We start from the raw sequence: 17,583 nt of genomic DNA, 5'->3' as shown, positions 1-17,583 counted from the left end.
TGATGAATTAAACCACCGCAGAGTCCGTGGGATCACTTGGCAAAATGGGAAAAAGTCACCGGAAAACTAATAAACTCGATTTTGGAGAATGAAAACAAGAACAGATTTAATTCACTTCTTCGTTTGTATACAGTAGGTTAAGAACTAAGAAAAACAAAAGCACGGCAGCAAGTACCGTTCGAAATAAACAGTGTTGGCAGATTGCTTGGTGAGTCGGTCCGATGAAGTAGGGTAGTCGTTCGATTCCCAACAATTGCATGCAGATATACGGTGTATTTAGAGCAACCATCACTTTGCATGAACACTTAACACTTAAACTACAGAGGGGGTGAAAACTTCCGCGAACTGCCTGGAGAGTTTTTCGATCTCCCAACGCAAGTCGGCGATAAAGCGGAATTTATGCAACATCTTCACAAATCTTTCGACAGACTACCCAAGTAACCACGGTGCTGACGCCTTATTGCATGCAGATATACGGTGTATTTAGAGCAACCATCACTTTGCATGAACACTTAACACTTAAACTACAGAGGGGGTGAAAACTCCCGCGAACTACCAAGGGTCCAAAAAAAGTCGGAAGTCCAACTTTGACAAGGCATTTCTCTGCCGTTTTTCAACCGATTTCAAAACTTTTTTTCAACAACAATCTAATCTAAGGTTGAAAATGGGAAGTGAGAGTTATATGCGACGCATGTGGTATGACTCTCAGATAGCCATGATATTGTTATATGCCATGCATTTTGCTTCTATCCCGTGGGCTGAGTGCGCCAATGTATATGCAACTCCAATAATATCCTTCATATGTTGAAAAAAAGTTTCCTTAGGCTGGAGCGGGAATCGAACTCATAACGCCCAAATGACCGACGCCGCTAGCCGCACGACCACGAAGCTCACTTACTGGGATTGCGGAATTCTGCAAAACGTGTTCCACTTTATCTGCCAATGTTGCTTTTCCACCTGGCCAAAGTTATATGTACAGCTAATGTATCGATCGTCTTATGTGCATATAACTCCGATATGCGCAAGTGACATTTAGTTTTATTAGGAGGTTTATCAATCGGAACTGTTTATGAAATGATACGTATAACGATTCATTTGAAGTGAATGTGTCAGACTAGGTGCACAATTTATGTGTGGTGTCTGATAAAATAGGTTCTACGAATTATTTCAGTGTAGGATTGTGCTGGACATTTCGGTACCAACATTTCAAAAGGGCGTAACTGCTTTTGCAATCAATGCCTACTCACAGAGCTGTGGAACGTATTTCATTTATCTCACGCAATTCACATCCATTAATCGAAAGAGGAGGATTTTATCTTTCTATTTGTGCTAGTGGATTGCTCGAGAGGGATGGGATACGCTTCACAGCTTTGTGAGAAGGCTTTGGTTGTAAATGCAGCTACGCCCTTTTGAAATGTTGGTGCCGATTTTTGATTAACAAGTGTTCTCATTACACTCTTATTTTGTTTTACTCGAACAACTACAAAAAATACATATTTTTTTTCACAAAACTAAACTTAAAACGATAACTTCTTGAGCTCGATTTGAATAGGTCGCAATAGTTTTTTAGCCTTGAATTCCCGCATAGAAAATTACCCCTGGCCAAGTTCGCAGGGTTTGACGGTATTATTAACCCTCTAATACCCAAACTTTTGATTTTGATCTAAATATCATTTTTCGTCATCTAAAATCGATTTAAACATGTTTTGGAAGGTGATTCTTTTTAATTCTCGATTTCGTGAATTTCAGTTTTTGATTTTTCTAATTTTTATTTTTGAACATCCCCACAGTTTTATATTTTTCCTGGAAGCCTATTTGGGGTACGGATTTTTTGAGATGAAAACATTTTGAGATTTTATGATAATTGTTGAAATATTTTTATTTTAATTTTTTTTTCAAAGAAAATTTTATTTTCCGTGTAATTTTAGGGAAAATAATTTTAGGGTGTATTCGATTCCCTTAAACTATAAAACTACGATAGAATGATTTGAGAAAAATTAAAAATGTGTTAATTGTAGCGATTTAATACAAAATTAAAAATACCTTCTAGAAGGTGACTTAAACATCAATTTTTCAATGATTTAAAAAAAATGTTAACACGCTTTAAAATACACCAAAAACTATTTTGAGATATACAAAACAGTCCTAAATATCAGCCAAAAATATAAAAATTTTGATTTTCCACGAAACAAAAATTACAAAAATGCTCAAACTATACCCCGTCTAAAGGCGGGGGTGGGTATTAGAGGGTTAAAGTGAAGGTTATTGTAATGTAGTATTCTTTAGTGAATCATATCACCTTTTTAACACTTCAATGCGCCTCCAACGGTTCATCACGAACGGGCTGCTGCAGATGGAGTATGGCTGATCATATGTTTTGGCATATTCATCAGACATGCTCGATAAACACGGAGGGACCGTCGGGGCTCAATAGATTCTATACTCAAGCAATAGTTCCATGTCGGTTAGATTTGAGAAGGTTTTGAAGATCGTTACAAATTCTAGTAGAAATATTATAGGTTTTGTGACAGGTTTTGAAACCTTTTTATTGCCAGTAGACTTGAAAATGCTGTTTGGGCTTTCTTTCCCAACTTTTTTGGTTGATTTTGATTAACTACTAAATTTACTATAATTTCAGTACAATAATTAAATGTATTTAAATTATTAATTTTATCAAAACAAATTTGCTTTTTCATTATTACAATGATATCCAGTAATATTCTCTTTATATAAATCTAGTGAATTCACTAGAAGGAAAGGAAAGTTGCAGTACTTAATAGTGCTGATAGATTCGAAGCTAACGTGCGAACAATGGATTACTGCACGAATTTATACTGGCCTGCTTGCTCTCTCACATGGTTTGACTTTTGAGTGGTGACGACACCGCTCAAACGTCAAATTTTCTTTGGGAGTGGGCGGGCCAGCCCAAGTTCGTGCAGTGGACCATACTTAAACATTTTATTGACGTCAATGCGTTCGACGTGACATTTTGGACAAAAACTGATTGTTTCTAAGCTGAAGGACGTAACTTTTGTATGACTAGCAGAGAAAATGACATGGTTTATCTAGGTAAGACCGATAGGACAAATGAACGGATTGGCTCTGTTTTAATAGTTATTTTGTTTTCGTATCTCGTATCATTGGAAGCCCATGACATGTTCAAAACTAGTGTCTATCATTGGGGATGGCGCCAGTGCTGTAGGTGGCTACCAACATAGTGTTGAAAAATATGAGTTAGTGGATGCCCGGACCGTCCGACTTACCTCTTGCTACATTGTAAGGAGAGGCTTCAGCCCTTACCTGCTGTTACCCGGCAGGGCGGCCTAAAGCAGGGTACCTCCACTAATATTTGAATTTCGGATGGAATTAAATATGAAAACAATAATAATTTTGCAATTTTAAATACTTATATTCTATCTGACCTTAAGTTCGTTTTGCCCCGTTCTCCCTTTAGGCACTGTTTGGCTTCGGTCGACTCGTTGGGGCCCTTGCTGCAGTGGTGGTGGTCGGCACGGTGGTCGTTTCTTACTCCTGCGCTCCCGCACGGACTATGCGGGGCTTCTTCTCTTCTTCTTTCTTCTTCTACGCTTCTTGGGCAATAAAACGCCGCCTAAGCGACGGTCCTTGATAATTAGCTAGGGGGAAGAGCGGGCTCCTTTGTCGGATCCCCCCTAGCGGCTGTGGTGTAAAACACCGGGCTAATCCACTCGCCGTGAACAGCCCTGGTAGTCTCCACGGAGTACTACCACAGGTGGTGAGCCCCTTTACACCTACCTGTCTTCGTCCTCCTTGACGTTTAGCTACACGGGCGAGACTAGCTCTACTGACTGAGCCCGTGTAGCGAGGACGATGGGTTTCCGGACACTTGACTGTACCGCCGGGAAGCGAATAATCCTTGACGATTAGCTTCCCACTATGGCGGTGGTCCTACACCCAAGCACTGCACTTTTGCACTGCACTACCGTTCACGAACCGGGCCGGCACTTCGACGGGAATCACACGCGATCACTCCCGGATACTATTGGGAGTATTCCCACTGGCGGAACACGCTCCCGGAAGGCACTAAATGGCACTTTTCACGGGTGGAAAAAACGGTCACCAAAAACGCGTCGCACTTTATTCGCGGTTCGTAACGATCTCCTCAATCTAAAACAAAAAAAAACCACACACCGCACTCGATTGTTTCTGCTGCTTGTTGCTGCTCTATGTGTGCCATGTGGTGGGGGAGCTTGGGGGTCAAATGCCTCACCGATACAATATATACGAATTAAATTCCCTACATTTTCACAAAACTAATTTCAAATAAAAATTATTAAAAAATAAACAAATTAAAATGTTACAAAACACAGTGGTGTACGTAAATGTAGCACAAAATTGTAACCGCGGGTTACAACATGAGCCATGCCCTGCCACTAAATGCATGACAACCTAACTACTCTATCGATGCATAAGCCTGGTCGCACATCAGTGCATTTGTGTGCGTGAGCACTCCTAGCACTCCCGCCACCTCTCTGACAGTTGGCTCTTTAACTCCTGTAAACAACCCGGGCCACAAGCCGGGCCACGTGGTCACTGCCAGCATGGCACTGACAGCATTTTCCTACACTGAGAGTAAAACGGTTTTGAAATTAAGAAATGCTAATTTCAACACTTCCCCTCATTTCTTCAATTTCAAACTATTTAACATTTCTTGAAACTTGAGCTCCTAATGATTTCTTCTATTTACTCACTTGAAAATAAATATGCCAGCATGAGCTTTTGCTCTCTTTACAATTCTTGAGTATAAATATTCCTTACATCTATGTGTTTTGTTCTTCTGTGTTACCTACACTATATTCTTTCCTTGGCCGCTGCACACACAGCAATCAGCTCTTCTTCGGTTGGAGTAAGTTCGACCAAATTGCTTGGTTGCACTCCAGGTTGCCAAGCCAGGTTACACTACCTCCGGAAATGGAGTGCCTATCGTCCACATCGCCGCCATAGTCAGCATCGGCATATCCTGCCAACGGTTTGGTATCCTTGTCTCGATGGTATGCAACACCAAACGTTTTGGCTCCCTGATGATAACGAAGGCTGAGAACTGTCCAGTGGTGTTCACGAGGATCACTCTGAAATTGACTTGAGATATTTAAAGTAAAACAAGTATCTGTTCTTATCTTTGAAACCAGATATCCCTGTAAAGCTCTGTATGCTGTAAGCTTTGAACGGATTGCTTCGTAAAAATTCACGGCCGAACCTCTGTTAACATCTATCCACGAACCTAGGTTGTCATTTTTCGATGGAGCTCGTTTGCCATCTACCAAAGAACCGCCTTTTAGCGAACCTTTTCCACCTATTGGTGAAGCATTATCGACTTCCGATGAACAACCTTGCCGTGAATCTTTACTACCTTCTGGTAAACCATCATCTATTGTAAGAAGAGGCTTTCAGCCCTTACCTGCTGTTACCCGGCAGGGCGGCCTTAAGCAGGGTATCTCCACTAAATTAAGGATTTCGGATGAAATTAAATAATAAAATATAAATAAATAAACTTTGCAATATTCTTTTAATTAATCTACCTGACCTTCGTTTTGCCCCTTTCTCCCCTTTGGCACTTTGGCTTCGGTCGACTCGTTGGGGCCCTTGCTGCAGTGGTGGTGGTGGTCGCTGTTTCGCTCCCGCACGGTCTATGCGGAGCACCTTCCTTCTTCTTCTTTCTTCTTCTCCTTCTTCTTCTTCTTTGGGCACTGGGGTTGCCGAAGCAACCGTCCTTGTCAGTTAGCTAGGGGGAATAGCGGGCTCCTTTGTCGGATCCCCCCTAGCGACGATGGTGTATGAACACCGAACTGTCTACTCGCCGTAGACAGTTCTGGTAGTAACCGCAATTAACTACCACAGGTGGTGAGCCCCTTTACACCTACCTGTCTTCGTCCTCCTTGACGTTTAGCTACACGGGCGAGACCGGCTCTACTGGCTGAGCCCGTGTAGCGAGGACGGTGGGTTTTCGGACACTTTACTAGACCGCCGGGAAGCGAAAATTCCTTTACAATTAGCTTCCCACTATGGCGGTGGTCCGGTACCCTTTTGCACTGCACTTCCACAGCACTTTTTTCGTACCCGAAACCGTGGGCCGGCACTATTTCACTAGTGAACCACTCGTGGAATCACTACCGACGTTGCTGGGAACAATCTTCCAGCTTTCGACGCGAAACACCACTTTTCTGGGCGTAATTAAAACGGGTCAAAATACGCGTCCGTCGCACTACACGGTTTCGTTACTTCTCTCGTTCAATTGTCATCGGCTCGACCAAAAACAAACCACACACCGCACTCGATTGTTTCTGCTCTTTGTTGCTGCTGATATGTGCCTTGGAGTGGGGGAGCTTGGGGGTCGAATGCCTCACCGGTACAAAATACATACGATTTTATTTCCCTAAATTGACAAAACTAACTTCAAATAAAAAATCATAAAAAACAAACAAATTAAAATGTTGCAAAACACAGTGGTGTACATAAATGTAGTACAAAATTGTAACCGCGGGTTACAATCTCGCCCACACCGAGGAGAAAAAAAAATGGAAACCATTTTTTTTTTAACTAACCCTAACGCCTAACACCGATAACAATATATAACGAATTAAAATGAAATAAATTAACAAGGAAATAAATAAAAATAAATAATAAAATGTAAATAAAAAATCTGCCTAACCTAACCAAACAAAGACATTTTCCACAGATTAAAATGTAACAAAGACACAATCAGGGAACGACCGAACAAAAGGGAAAAGCTAAATCGGTACATCGTCTCGTGGTAGTTCTGCAGACAAGGACTGGGACCCGTCGCTATTAACGGCACCAGACCACCCTCGGACGTGTACGTAAATGTAGCACAAAATTGTAACCGCGGGTTACAACATGAGCCATGCCCTGCCACTAAATGCATGACAACCTAACTACTCTATCGATGCATAAGCCTGGTCGCACATCAGTGCATTTGTGTGCGTGAGCACTCCTAGCACTCCCGCCACCTCTCTGACAGTTGGCTCTTTAACTCCTGTAAACAACCCGGGCCACAAGCCGGGCCACGTGGTCACTGCCAGCATGGCACTGACAGCATTTTCCTACACTGAGAGTAAAACGGTTTTGAAATTAAGAAATGCTAATTTCAACACTTCCCCTCATTTCTTCAATTTCAAACTATTTAACATTTCTTGAAACTTGAGCTCCTAATGATTTCTTCTATTTACTCACTTGAAAATAAATATGCCAGCATGAGCTTTTGCTCTCTTTACAATTCTTGAGTATAAATATTCCTTACATCTATGTGTTTTGTTCTTCTGTGTTACCTACACTATATTCTTTCCTTGGCCGCTGCACACACAGCAATCAGCTCTTCTTCGGTTGGAGTAAGTTCGACCAAATTGCTTGGTTGCACTCCAGGTTGCCAAGCCAGGTTACACTACCTCCGGAAATGGAGTGCCTATCGTCCACATCGCCGCCATAGTCAGCATCGGCATATCCTGCCAACGGTTTGGTATCCTTGTCTCGATGGTATGCAACACCAAACGTTTTGGCTCCCTGATGATAACGAAGGCTGAGAACTGTCCAGTGGTGTTCACGAGGATCACTCTGAAATTGACTTGAGATATTTAAAGTAAAACAAGTATCTGTTCTTATCTTTGAAACCAGATATCCCTGTAAAGCTCTGTATGCTGTAAGCTTTGAACGGATTGCTTCGTAAAAATTCACGGCCGAACCTCTGTTAACATCTATCCACGAACCTAGGTTGTCATTTTTCGATGAAGCTCGTTTGCCATCTACCAAAGAACCGCCTTTTAGCGAACCTTTTCCACCTATTGGTGAAGCATTATCGACTTCCGATGAACAACCTTGCCGTGAATCTTTACTACCTTCTGGTAAACCATCAACTATTGTAAGAAGAGGCTTTCAGCCCTTACCTGCTGTTACCCGGCAGGGCGGCCTTAAGCAGGGTATCTCCACTAAATTAAGGATTTCGGATGAAATTAAATAATAAAATATAAATAAATAAACTTTGCAATATTCTTTTAATTAATCTACCTGACCTTCGTTTTGCCCCTTTCTCCCCTTTGGCACTTTGGCTTCGGTCGACTCGTTGGGGCCCTTGCTGCAGTGGTGGTGGTGGTCGCTGTTTCGCTCCCGCACGGTCTATGCGGAGCACCTTCCTTCTTCTTCTTTCTTCTTCTCCTTCTTCTTCTTCTTTGGGCACTGGGGTTGCCGAAGCAACCGTCCTTGTCAGTTAGCTAGGGGGAATAGCGGGCTCCTTTGTCGGATCCCCCCTAGCGACGATGGTGTATGAACACCGAACTGTCTACTCGCCGTAGACAGTTCTGGTAGTAACCGCAATTAACTACCACAGGTGGTGAGCCCCTTTACACCTACCTGTCTTCGTCCTCCTTGACGTTTAGCTACACGGGCGAGACCGGCTCTACTGGCTGAGCCCGTGTAGCGAGGACGGTGGGTTTTCGGACACTTTACTAGACCGCCGGGAAGCGAAAATTCCTTTACAATTAGCTTCCCACTATGGCGGTGGTCCGGTACCCTTTTGCACTGCACTTCCACAGCACTTTTTTCGTACCCGAAACCGTGGGCCGGCACTATTTCACTAGTGAACCACTCGTGGAATCACTACCGACGTTGCTGGGAACAATCTTCCAGCTTTCGACGCGAAACACCACTTTTCTGGGCGTAATTAAAACGGGTCAAAATACGCGTCCGTCGCACTACACGGTTTCGTTACTTCTCTCGTTCAATTGTCATCGGCTCGACCAAAAACAAACCACACACCGCACTCGATTGTTTCTGCTCTTTGTTGCTGCTGATATGTGCCTTGGAGTGGGGGAGCTTGGGGGTCGAATGCCTCACCGGTACAAAATACATACGATTTTATTTCCCTAAATTGACAAAACTAACTTCAAATAAAAAATCATAAAAAACAAACAAATTAAAATGTTGCAAAACACAGTGGTGTACATAAATGTAGTACAAAATTGTAACCGCGGGTTACAATCTCGCCCACACCGAGGAGAAAAAAAAATGGAAACCATTTTTTTTTTAACTAACCCTAACGCCTAACACCGATAACAATATATAACGAATTAAAATGAAATAAATTAACAAGGAAATAAATAAAAATAAATAATAAAATGTAAATAAAAAATCTGCCTAACCTAACCAAACAAAGACATTTTCCACAGATTAAAATGTAACAAAGACACAATCAGGGAACGACCGAACAAAAGGGAAAAGCTAAATCGGTACATCGTCTCGTGGTAGTTCTGCAGACAAGGACTGGGACCCGTCGCTATTAACGGCACCAGACCACCCTCGGACACATCCGGTTCTCAATGGGAGAGCTAAGAATCTTCAACTCCCCCAGACCAATTCGGAATAACACTCAAAACAACCTGACTTCCTAAAACCAGTGACGACAATTGTCAAAATACGGTCGTCTCCACCGACGCCCAGCGGCGCCAGCGTCGTTGATTTGTTTTTGTTTTGATAGTCGTCTTGACAACCCGAGCGGCGTTCTCGGAAATGTATGCTTTCGAAATTCTTTTGACCGCTGTCTGCTGAACTTCAATCACCCACTGATACTCAAAGTCAGTATTTTCAATTTCAACTGATTATTTTAAATTAAGCACAATGCAGAAGCAAAAAATGCAGTTTTGCATCACTCACCAAAAGTAACTATAATGCATTGAATTATGGTAACATATCGGTATTTGTATGCCTAAACCATAATAAATCAATTTCAATTCATATTCGAATTCATCGAGCTGAAGTTCAGCTGAACTGAACTTCAATTACAGTGGATGACACCACAAGACGCCGCTTTCATTGTCTCGTCTCTCTTTGTCATGTTCATTCTCGGCCTCGTGTCTATGGGTAACTGTGTTTGTTTATTTGTGCTCGTTTTCACACAAATTGAACATCATTGTGCTGAATTTTTTCTACACTGCCTAAAACCCTGCTAGCCTCCGGTTGGAAGTAGCGTAGCAGAGGAACGGTTGTCGTGGTCTTGTTTTTTCAAGTTATTTTTTTTTTGACGTCCACTATTCCCGTCCTGACGGTATCCATACTTTCTCCACAGATGGGGTTCTAATTCAATCCACATTCATCCAAAGTGTATCACTCATACATCCCAATCACTGGCCTACGCGTACACACAATCACACAAGACATTTGAATGAACACCCCGCCATTTCTCACACTTTCATTCATCCTCATACACTCTCATTATTTTCACTCATACAATACATTTTCTCACTCATACAGCACACAAAATACCAAAACAAACGGGCAATGGACGCAAGGTATTGTCTTTTACGCTACAAGTAATTCCTTTCCCAAGGATACTTGAGCAAGACACCGAACGTGAATGCAGATCAATTACGAACTGATTCCGTAGGGAATCAGTTGAATTTCCCTGATTCTGGCAGATAAAAACAACGAAGAATAAACAAATTAAAAAGGTTAAAATTGGTGTTGTCATCTATGCGCGGGAAATGAACTTGAAGATAATTCTAGTGTACAGGTGCGCATACATAGATGACCTCCCGAATGGATCCACGGTCGTGGTTTGAGTCCTTCCGGCAAGAAGGAAGATTTAGTTGGGGTGTTGATAGTGAATTTGAGGTGATGAACCCTAGAGGTTCACAACCTCGAAGAGTTGTCAGGTGCCGGGAGATTTAGGTGTCGGCTCCTGAGGAAAGAAGATGATTGCCAGCGTGAAGTGATGCGTGATGCTCCCGGATCCATCGATCTTCGGAAGCTCCCAAGTGAGCAACCTGGTGAAGTCGATATGGTGGATCCGAGGAGCTCCTAGGAGATTTTATATTCACGCTGGCTTGGGAAAATTTGCTGTCTCCCTCCAACGGCTCAACCAGGCTGTGGTCGACACCATCCTTCTTCAGGTGAGTATTGTGATTAAAGATAGTGTACTAACCAGTGTGTCCTAGTGGTGACAACCGTAGTTGTCAAGCCAGGGTTTGACAGTCTTGGGCTGCCGCTAAGATTCAGGAATCGGACACTCACTCTGGTGTTCCACTAGATTTTCTCACAATTCTCACGCTGAATATGATGTTTACTTGCAGGTCATCGTTGAGCAATATGCAAGCAACAGATGCCTGGATCAAAATAATTGAAAAGTTTATAAATTTGAAGTGAAATTTAATATTCACTCTCACTGTACCAATTTGGGAAAATTTGCTATGAAAAATTTAATGGAAACAACACTTGAAGAATTGGCACAGATAGGAGCTACGGGAATTTATCTTTGAAGACTTACAGAGATTAGGTTTCCGACTCGTTTAGTTGGATCTAATCCCATTTTGCAAGCAATAAGGGCACCGAGAAGCTTCAAATCCCTTAAATCCACACAGTACGCAGAAAACACGCTTGGGCTTAGAACACTTTTCGTGTTCATGCCCCTGAATCCCACAGTTGTAACACACTCCCAAGTGTGGCGGACGATGTTTGTCTACCAGGGAGCTCAAACTTATAATGCCTTCTCGTTGCGACTGTGGAGATTTAGGGATTGTACCAGTCTTCTCTCGGATATTTATATCACGTCGACCTCCCGTTTCTTTAAAACGAAGAGGTGGAGGTCTATTTCGTTTTGGTGACGATGGAGGGCTATTCTTGTTATAGAATACCCTTGGTTTGTACCCTTTCCATTGTCACGAGGTTGTTGTTGCTGCTGGCTTTGTCTATAACCATCATATGCAGGCTTACTTGAAATAGTAGATACTTCCTTGGGAACTCCAAATACTTTTTGGTAAATGGAGGTTTTGGAAGCATCTATGGTCTTTCCGATGAGCATCAACTCGGACAATGTGTTCACCGGCTTGAAGACGAGAACCTGCTTGTAATCAGGTCTCAGGTTTCGCTTGAGGATGTCCAACTTCTCGTGGGGACTTAGCGGCGCAGGCATAGCACGGAAGATCTTCTCCATCTCAAGATAAAAATCTTGGAAGGATTCATTCCTCTGCTGTCGCCGCTGAGACGCTTTCATCCTCAGCGCAGCATCAAGTTCCGGGTGCACGAAGTTCGCCTTCAACTTGCACACCAGGTGGTTCCAGTTGTAGAACCGTTTCTGGGAACGCATCGCTTGAAACCAAGCCAACGCGTTACCGGTGAACAAATGCATTGCCGAGCTAAACAGTTCTGCCTCGGACATTTGTTCTGACTCAGCGTAATGGTGGACACATTCCAAAAATTCGTTGAGTCCCATTCCTTCGTCATTCCCAGCGTACTTCCTGATTTTCCAATCGGCCACCCGTTGGGGCCGCCGCTGGTAACCGGTGAACTCTACCGATGCTAAGCTTCCCGGCTGATGCGGAAGCGCGAAATTCGGAAGAGTGTGTTGTTGGTAAAAGTTCTGGGAATTGAGCGAAGGTCCGAGATTCTCAAAACTTTTAGAATTATTCACCTTACGGGACTCAAAACGTCTAGGAAGAGGTTGATTGGGTAGTCCAAAGTTCTTGCCAGAAGTTTGCTTCTGCAGGTTCTCCGGAGTACCCAAACCATCTAACGCTTGCTGATCAAAATCAGGCAAATCCGGTAGAACGGGACTTTGTTGCAATCGAATATCTTGCGTATCTACCGGCAAACTCGGGGAGTTTACGTTAGGAATGATTTTGTCGACGATGTCCTGTAACTCAGAAATCTTCTCGCGAACCCAAGTAACCATCAAGCCGTAAAAATGGCATTAAGTCGGCTCTATAGTCGAATGTAGAACCTGGCTAACAGAGCTTATTGGTTCTATATCCTCTTATAGAGCTGCTGAAAAGCCACTTTTGGCGAATTATTCGGCTGATATACGGCCAACTTTAAAATATCGTACCTAGTCTCTGGAGCGAAAGTTGTCAAAAGTGAGACAAAGAAAAAAGAAAAAATATTTTGTTTATCTCCTGTTCTTTTCTAACTTCCTTCGCTTCCATTGAAGTTGCTTTTTTGCTACTTCATCCAGATTCTAGCTGTTGTCCTCCGGGTTCCTGATCAAGTCCAAGTCCGTTGCCTTTCTCATCTGCTCCACCAATGCACCATGAGAATGGTGTGATCAAACTAGTATTTAAACCATGAAAAACAAAATAGTTTGGGCATTTCCAAGGTTGAAAATGATATGGGATGAGGATGATTCAGTGGTAAGCTTGGTGCTGATGAACGTAGGAATTGATGCAGGAGAAGAAATGTTTAATTGTCGGGAAACGTTTCAGAAGAAGAGGGAAACGAGCTGGAGTTTGTCTTGATTAAAAAAAAAAATGGAATAATCAACATAACCAGATTCCATTATCTATTTAACAACACCATTCCGATAAATATTCCAACAACAAAAATAATCCCGTTCCGCCAATCCCGTCCGACATGGATGTTTAAAATGTATTGATCATGACCGACTCGAGTCTGTTTTGGTCGAAATCTATTTTGATTGATATAAACGTCATGTGCTCCAAGCCCTGTGACAGCACTGACAAACTTCTTTACAGCTTGTAGGCTTTATATAGGCTTACAGGGCTTATTTTAGTTCTTACTGGTTATAGTGCCTATAAGCATTAGGAATGCTTATATAGAGCTATTTAGCATTGAAAAGCTGTTTAATGGCCGTTATAATGCTCAGAACAGTTCTTAGTGGTTACCTGGGAAGTGTTTGCACTTCGCGGTTAGTTTTCTGTAGTTCGGATGCAATCGTACTAATGGACGCAAGGCCGCTACCTAGTTTTCTGACTACATCTTCTAGTGAATCAACTCTAGATGCAGTCCTAGTTTCGCTTTGATTGATCTGCTCTTGCGTCCTTTTAATCTCCGCCCTTATGTCAAGTAAGACATCGCGAATTTCTTCGCCCACCGCCTGATTGGAGGATGCTTCAACGATCGGAAGTTGGTTTCCTTTCGGTGAAACATCCTTTCCCGCGGCAATTTGAGCCAGCAAATCCTCACCATCATCTTCTTTGTCTTCCTCGGTTGGCGTGAGAGGAGGCACCAAACTATTCGCGAAGTGGTAGTTATGGAGGGCTACCACATCGCTCAACAAATCTGCAAAGGTCTTATTGGCCTCCCCCACGACATAGTTTTTGACGATTTGGAGCCGAGCACCCAGATGGAGCAATCTGCTCCGGTAAACCTCCTTGTTCGGACACCTGTACCCCAAATCTTCCTTCATGGACTCAAATTTGCCACGACAAAGCTCCAATTCGGCGTCAATATCCCCTTTAAAGGAGCGGACAGCGGTCTCGGAGCATTTCTGCTCACTGACCAATAACGCTCGCAGTCGACGACGCTTTTTGGAACTCGATTGACCCGATTCAGGAGGGATAACAACACCGCGGGAGTTCAATTCAAAGTCAATTTCGTCAGGTTCTAAGTGATCGGCACGCAAATGGAAATAGGCGACGTTGAACTCCCCCAACGTCAACATGTCGATCGGCATTTTGACGAATGAGCAACACAAATTTTCAAAATGTGGACGAAATCAAAACTTACCAACTGTTTCGTTAGTATAAATACGGTGAGGAACCAATTTTTGTGCTTACTGACGGTTCCAAAATGGTTTTCAGTTATCAGGTTGAATCAAATGCTACCCCAAATCGGCCTATGAGAATCAAAAATCCCGCCCTGAGAACAAAGAGACCCAAAATGCACCAATTCGTTCTGCAGACGAGACGAATAACCGATTCAGGGCATAAAACAACAATTTAAAATACACTAAACGACCACGCGACTGTGAAAAATATCCCCACCACTGTGTTTATTCCACCCAAAATCCAAATTTTGGTGGAAGTACCCCTCGCTCAGTGGGAAAAATCGCAGATTTTTCCGCAAAATTTACGTTGGGCGCCAATTGTAAGGAAAGGCTTTCAGCCCTTACCCGCTGTTACCCGGCAGGGCGGCCTAAAGCAGGGTACCTCCACTAAATTCTGGATTTCGGATGAAATTAATTGATAAAATATATAATTGTGCAATTTTAATTACTTATATTTTAATCTGACCTTAGGAGTGTTTTGCCCCTTTCTCCCCTTTGGCACTTTGGCTTCGGTCGACTAGTTGGGGCCCTTGCTGCAGTGGTGGTGGTGGTCGCTGTTTCGCTCCCGCACGGTCTATGCGGAGCACCTTCCTTCTTCTTCTTTCTTCTTCTCCTTCTTCTTCTTCTTTGGGCACTGGGGTTGCCGAAGCAACCGTCCTTGTCAGTTAGCTAGGGGGAAGAGCGGGCTCCTTTGTCGGATCCCCCCTAGCGACGATGGTGTATGAACACCGAACTGTCTACTCGCCGTAGACAGTTCTGGTAGTAACCGCAATCAACTACCACAGGTGGTGAGCCCCTTTACACCTACCTGTCTTCGTCCTCCTTGACGTTTAGCTACACGGGCGAGACTGGCTCTACTGGCTGAGCCCGTGTAGCGAGGACGGTGGGTTTTCGGACACTTTACTAGACCGCCGGGAAGCGAAAATTCCTTTACAATTAGCTTCCCACTATGGCGGTGGTCCGGTACCCTTTTGCACTGCACTTCCACAGCACTTTTTTCGTACCCGAAACCGTGGGCCGGCACTATTTCACTAGTGAACCACTCGTGGAATCACTACCGACGTTGCTGGGAACAATCTTCCAGCTTTCGACGCGAAACACCACTTTTCTGGGCGTAATTAAAACGGGTTAAAATACGCGTCCGTCGCACTACACGGTTTCGTTACTTCTCTCGTTCAATTGTCATCGGCTCGACCAAAAACAAACCACACACCGCACTCGATTGTTTCTGCTCTTTGTTGCTGCTGATGTGTGCCTTGGAGTGGGGGAGCTTGGGGGTCGAATGCCTCACCGGTACAAAATACATACGATTTTATTTCCCTAAATTGACAAAACTAACTTCAAATAAAAAATCATAAAAAACAAACTAATTAAAATGTTGCAAAACACAGTGGTGTACATAAATGTAGTACAAAATTGTAACCGCGGGTTACACTATCGATGAACCTCTACTCCCTTCTGGCGAACCAATATCTATCGATGAACCTCTGTCGTCATCTATTGTTGAACCTCCATCATCATCTATCGATGAACCTCCATCACCTTCTGGTGAACCAAAATCATCTATTGATGAACCATCGACGTCATCCGTCGATGAACTTCCATCCCCTAGTCCATCCCCCTCTGGTAAAGCAAAATCATCTACCGATGAACCACTAACCTTCAAAATCTTCTATCGATGAACCTTTATAATCATCTATCGATGAACAATCGACATCATCCGTCGATGAACCTACATCATCTATCGATGAACCATCGACATCGACCGTCGATGAACCTACATCACCTTCTGAGGAATTCCACGGAGTCATGTCAGTCGATCCTGAGCGACCATTTCAAAAATATCTGAAACTTTGCACAGTTTTTCAATTTCATATAAATTGCCATTTTTCGATATTAAACCTTCATATTCACTCACGACTAACTTTTCAAAAGGGTGTATGCGAAAATGGTTCAAAAATATTCTAAAAGCTGTACAGCAAAAACGGATTGTTCGATTGTTATGAATTTTTCAGCAAAGTTAGATAACTAAATTATGATTCCTCAGAAAATACACTGTAAAAAAAATCTTTTTTTACTTTAAAAACCCGATTTAATCCACCCATGGTGAACAGAACCCTTCTTACACTTATTAAAAATATTGTTGTATTATGCGTATTAAGCAAATTTATTTTGTGCGATTGGCCAAAAGTTCTAGAAAATATTGTGGATTTGACATCTAGTGAAATGGTTCCCAAAATAGCATAGACCATGGACTTACCAGTAATGCCAGATACCTCCAAGAATCTTATATGGAATGTTAAAAAAATAGCTTTCATATTCTGGAATATTGTATCTTTTGTTAACTGCCAAATAATCTTGAATCGATTAACAAATGGATAAAAAAAAATCAGCAAGATGCACTTTGTCTAATATCTCTTAATCAGTCGAATAAATTAACTCCGAAGTACTTGGTATTCATGGTTATGGTGTTGAAAGGACAAAAATGATACATCTACTAAGTTAATCAGTTTTGGCATTAACTAGTTATTTTGGCTGTACAGTTCTTGCATTTTTCCCACAATATATAAATTTAAAGCTTTCATTTAACATATTGTTAGTTTTCATAAAATTCCTGTGTATTTGTAATTTGTTAATTATAATTTTGTTGAAAACAATAACCTGCTAGAATACACTTTGTATGAGATCAGCATTATTTATTGAAAAATAATTTCCCATACACTGGTCAAAAACAAATGCAAGATAACAAGTGAATATAATAAAAAAAATAATTTATTGAAATACTCTACGTAAGATATCTCAGTAATCAAATGTCGAATCGAAATAAAATTTCAGGGCCTTATACAAGCATATTGTAGCTTTCATTTGTTGCTTAGAGAACCCAAATCGGTTGACAGACGGCTGAGATATTTATTATGGTACCCTTGGTCAAAAATCTCAAAAAGTTAACCTGTATTACTCCCAAGTACTCTTTGAAAGATATCTCGGTAACCAAATGTCCAATCCTAATGAAAATGTATAGGGTTCTACTAGAATGTTGT

General features: G+C 42.3%; 2 protein-coding genes across 2 annotated transcripts in view; one reads left to right on the top strand and one right to left on the bottom strand.

Moving 5' to 3' along the window:
* Positions 1–17,583, top strand: part of LOC134292215 (uncharacterized) — a 75,308-nt gene that overhangs the window by 30,718 nt on the left and 27,007 nt on the right. The window lies entirely within an intron of this gene.
* LOC134290599 (uncharacterized) lies at positions 4,866–11,953 on the bottom strand. The gene is made up of 2 exons (XM_062857765.1): positions 11,689–11,953; positions 4,866–5,080 (listed from the first exon to the last, which is right to left on the bottom strand). Exons 1-2 carry the CDS (start codon positions 11,951–11,953, stop codon positions 4,866–4,868), a joined length of 480 nt encoding a protein of 159 aa, XP_062713749.1.

Source organism: Aedes albopictus, chromosome 3 (assembly GCF_035046485.1).
Source record: "Aedes albopictus strain Foshan chromosome 3, AalbF5, whole genome shotgun sequence".
NCBI classification, from domain to species: domain Eukaryota; kingdom Metazoa; phylum Arthropoda; class Insecta; order Diptera; family Culicidae; genus Aedes; species Aedes albopictus.
The sequence above is the reverse complement of the archived record's forward strand: the minus strand, read 5'-3'. Positions and strand labels throughout refer to the sequence as shown.

Coding starts and splice junctions, on each gene's coding strand:
- LOC134290599 (XM_062857765.1), bottom strand. CDS start 11,953: ATGCCTGCGCCGCTAAGTCCCCACGAGAAGTTGGACATCCTCAAGCGA. Junction 5,081..11,688: donor ACCTCGTGACAATGGAAAGG/GTACAAACCAAG, acceptor ACCACTGGACAG/TTCTCAGCCTTCGTTATCAT.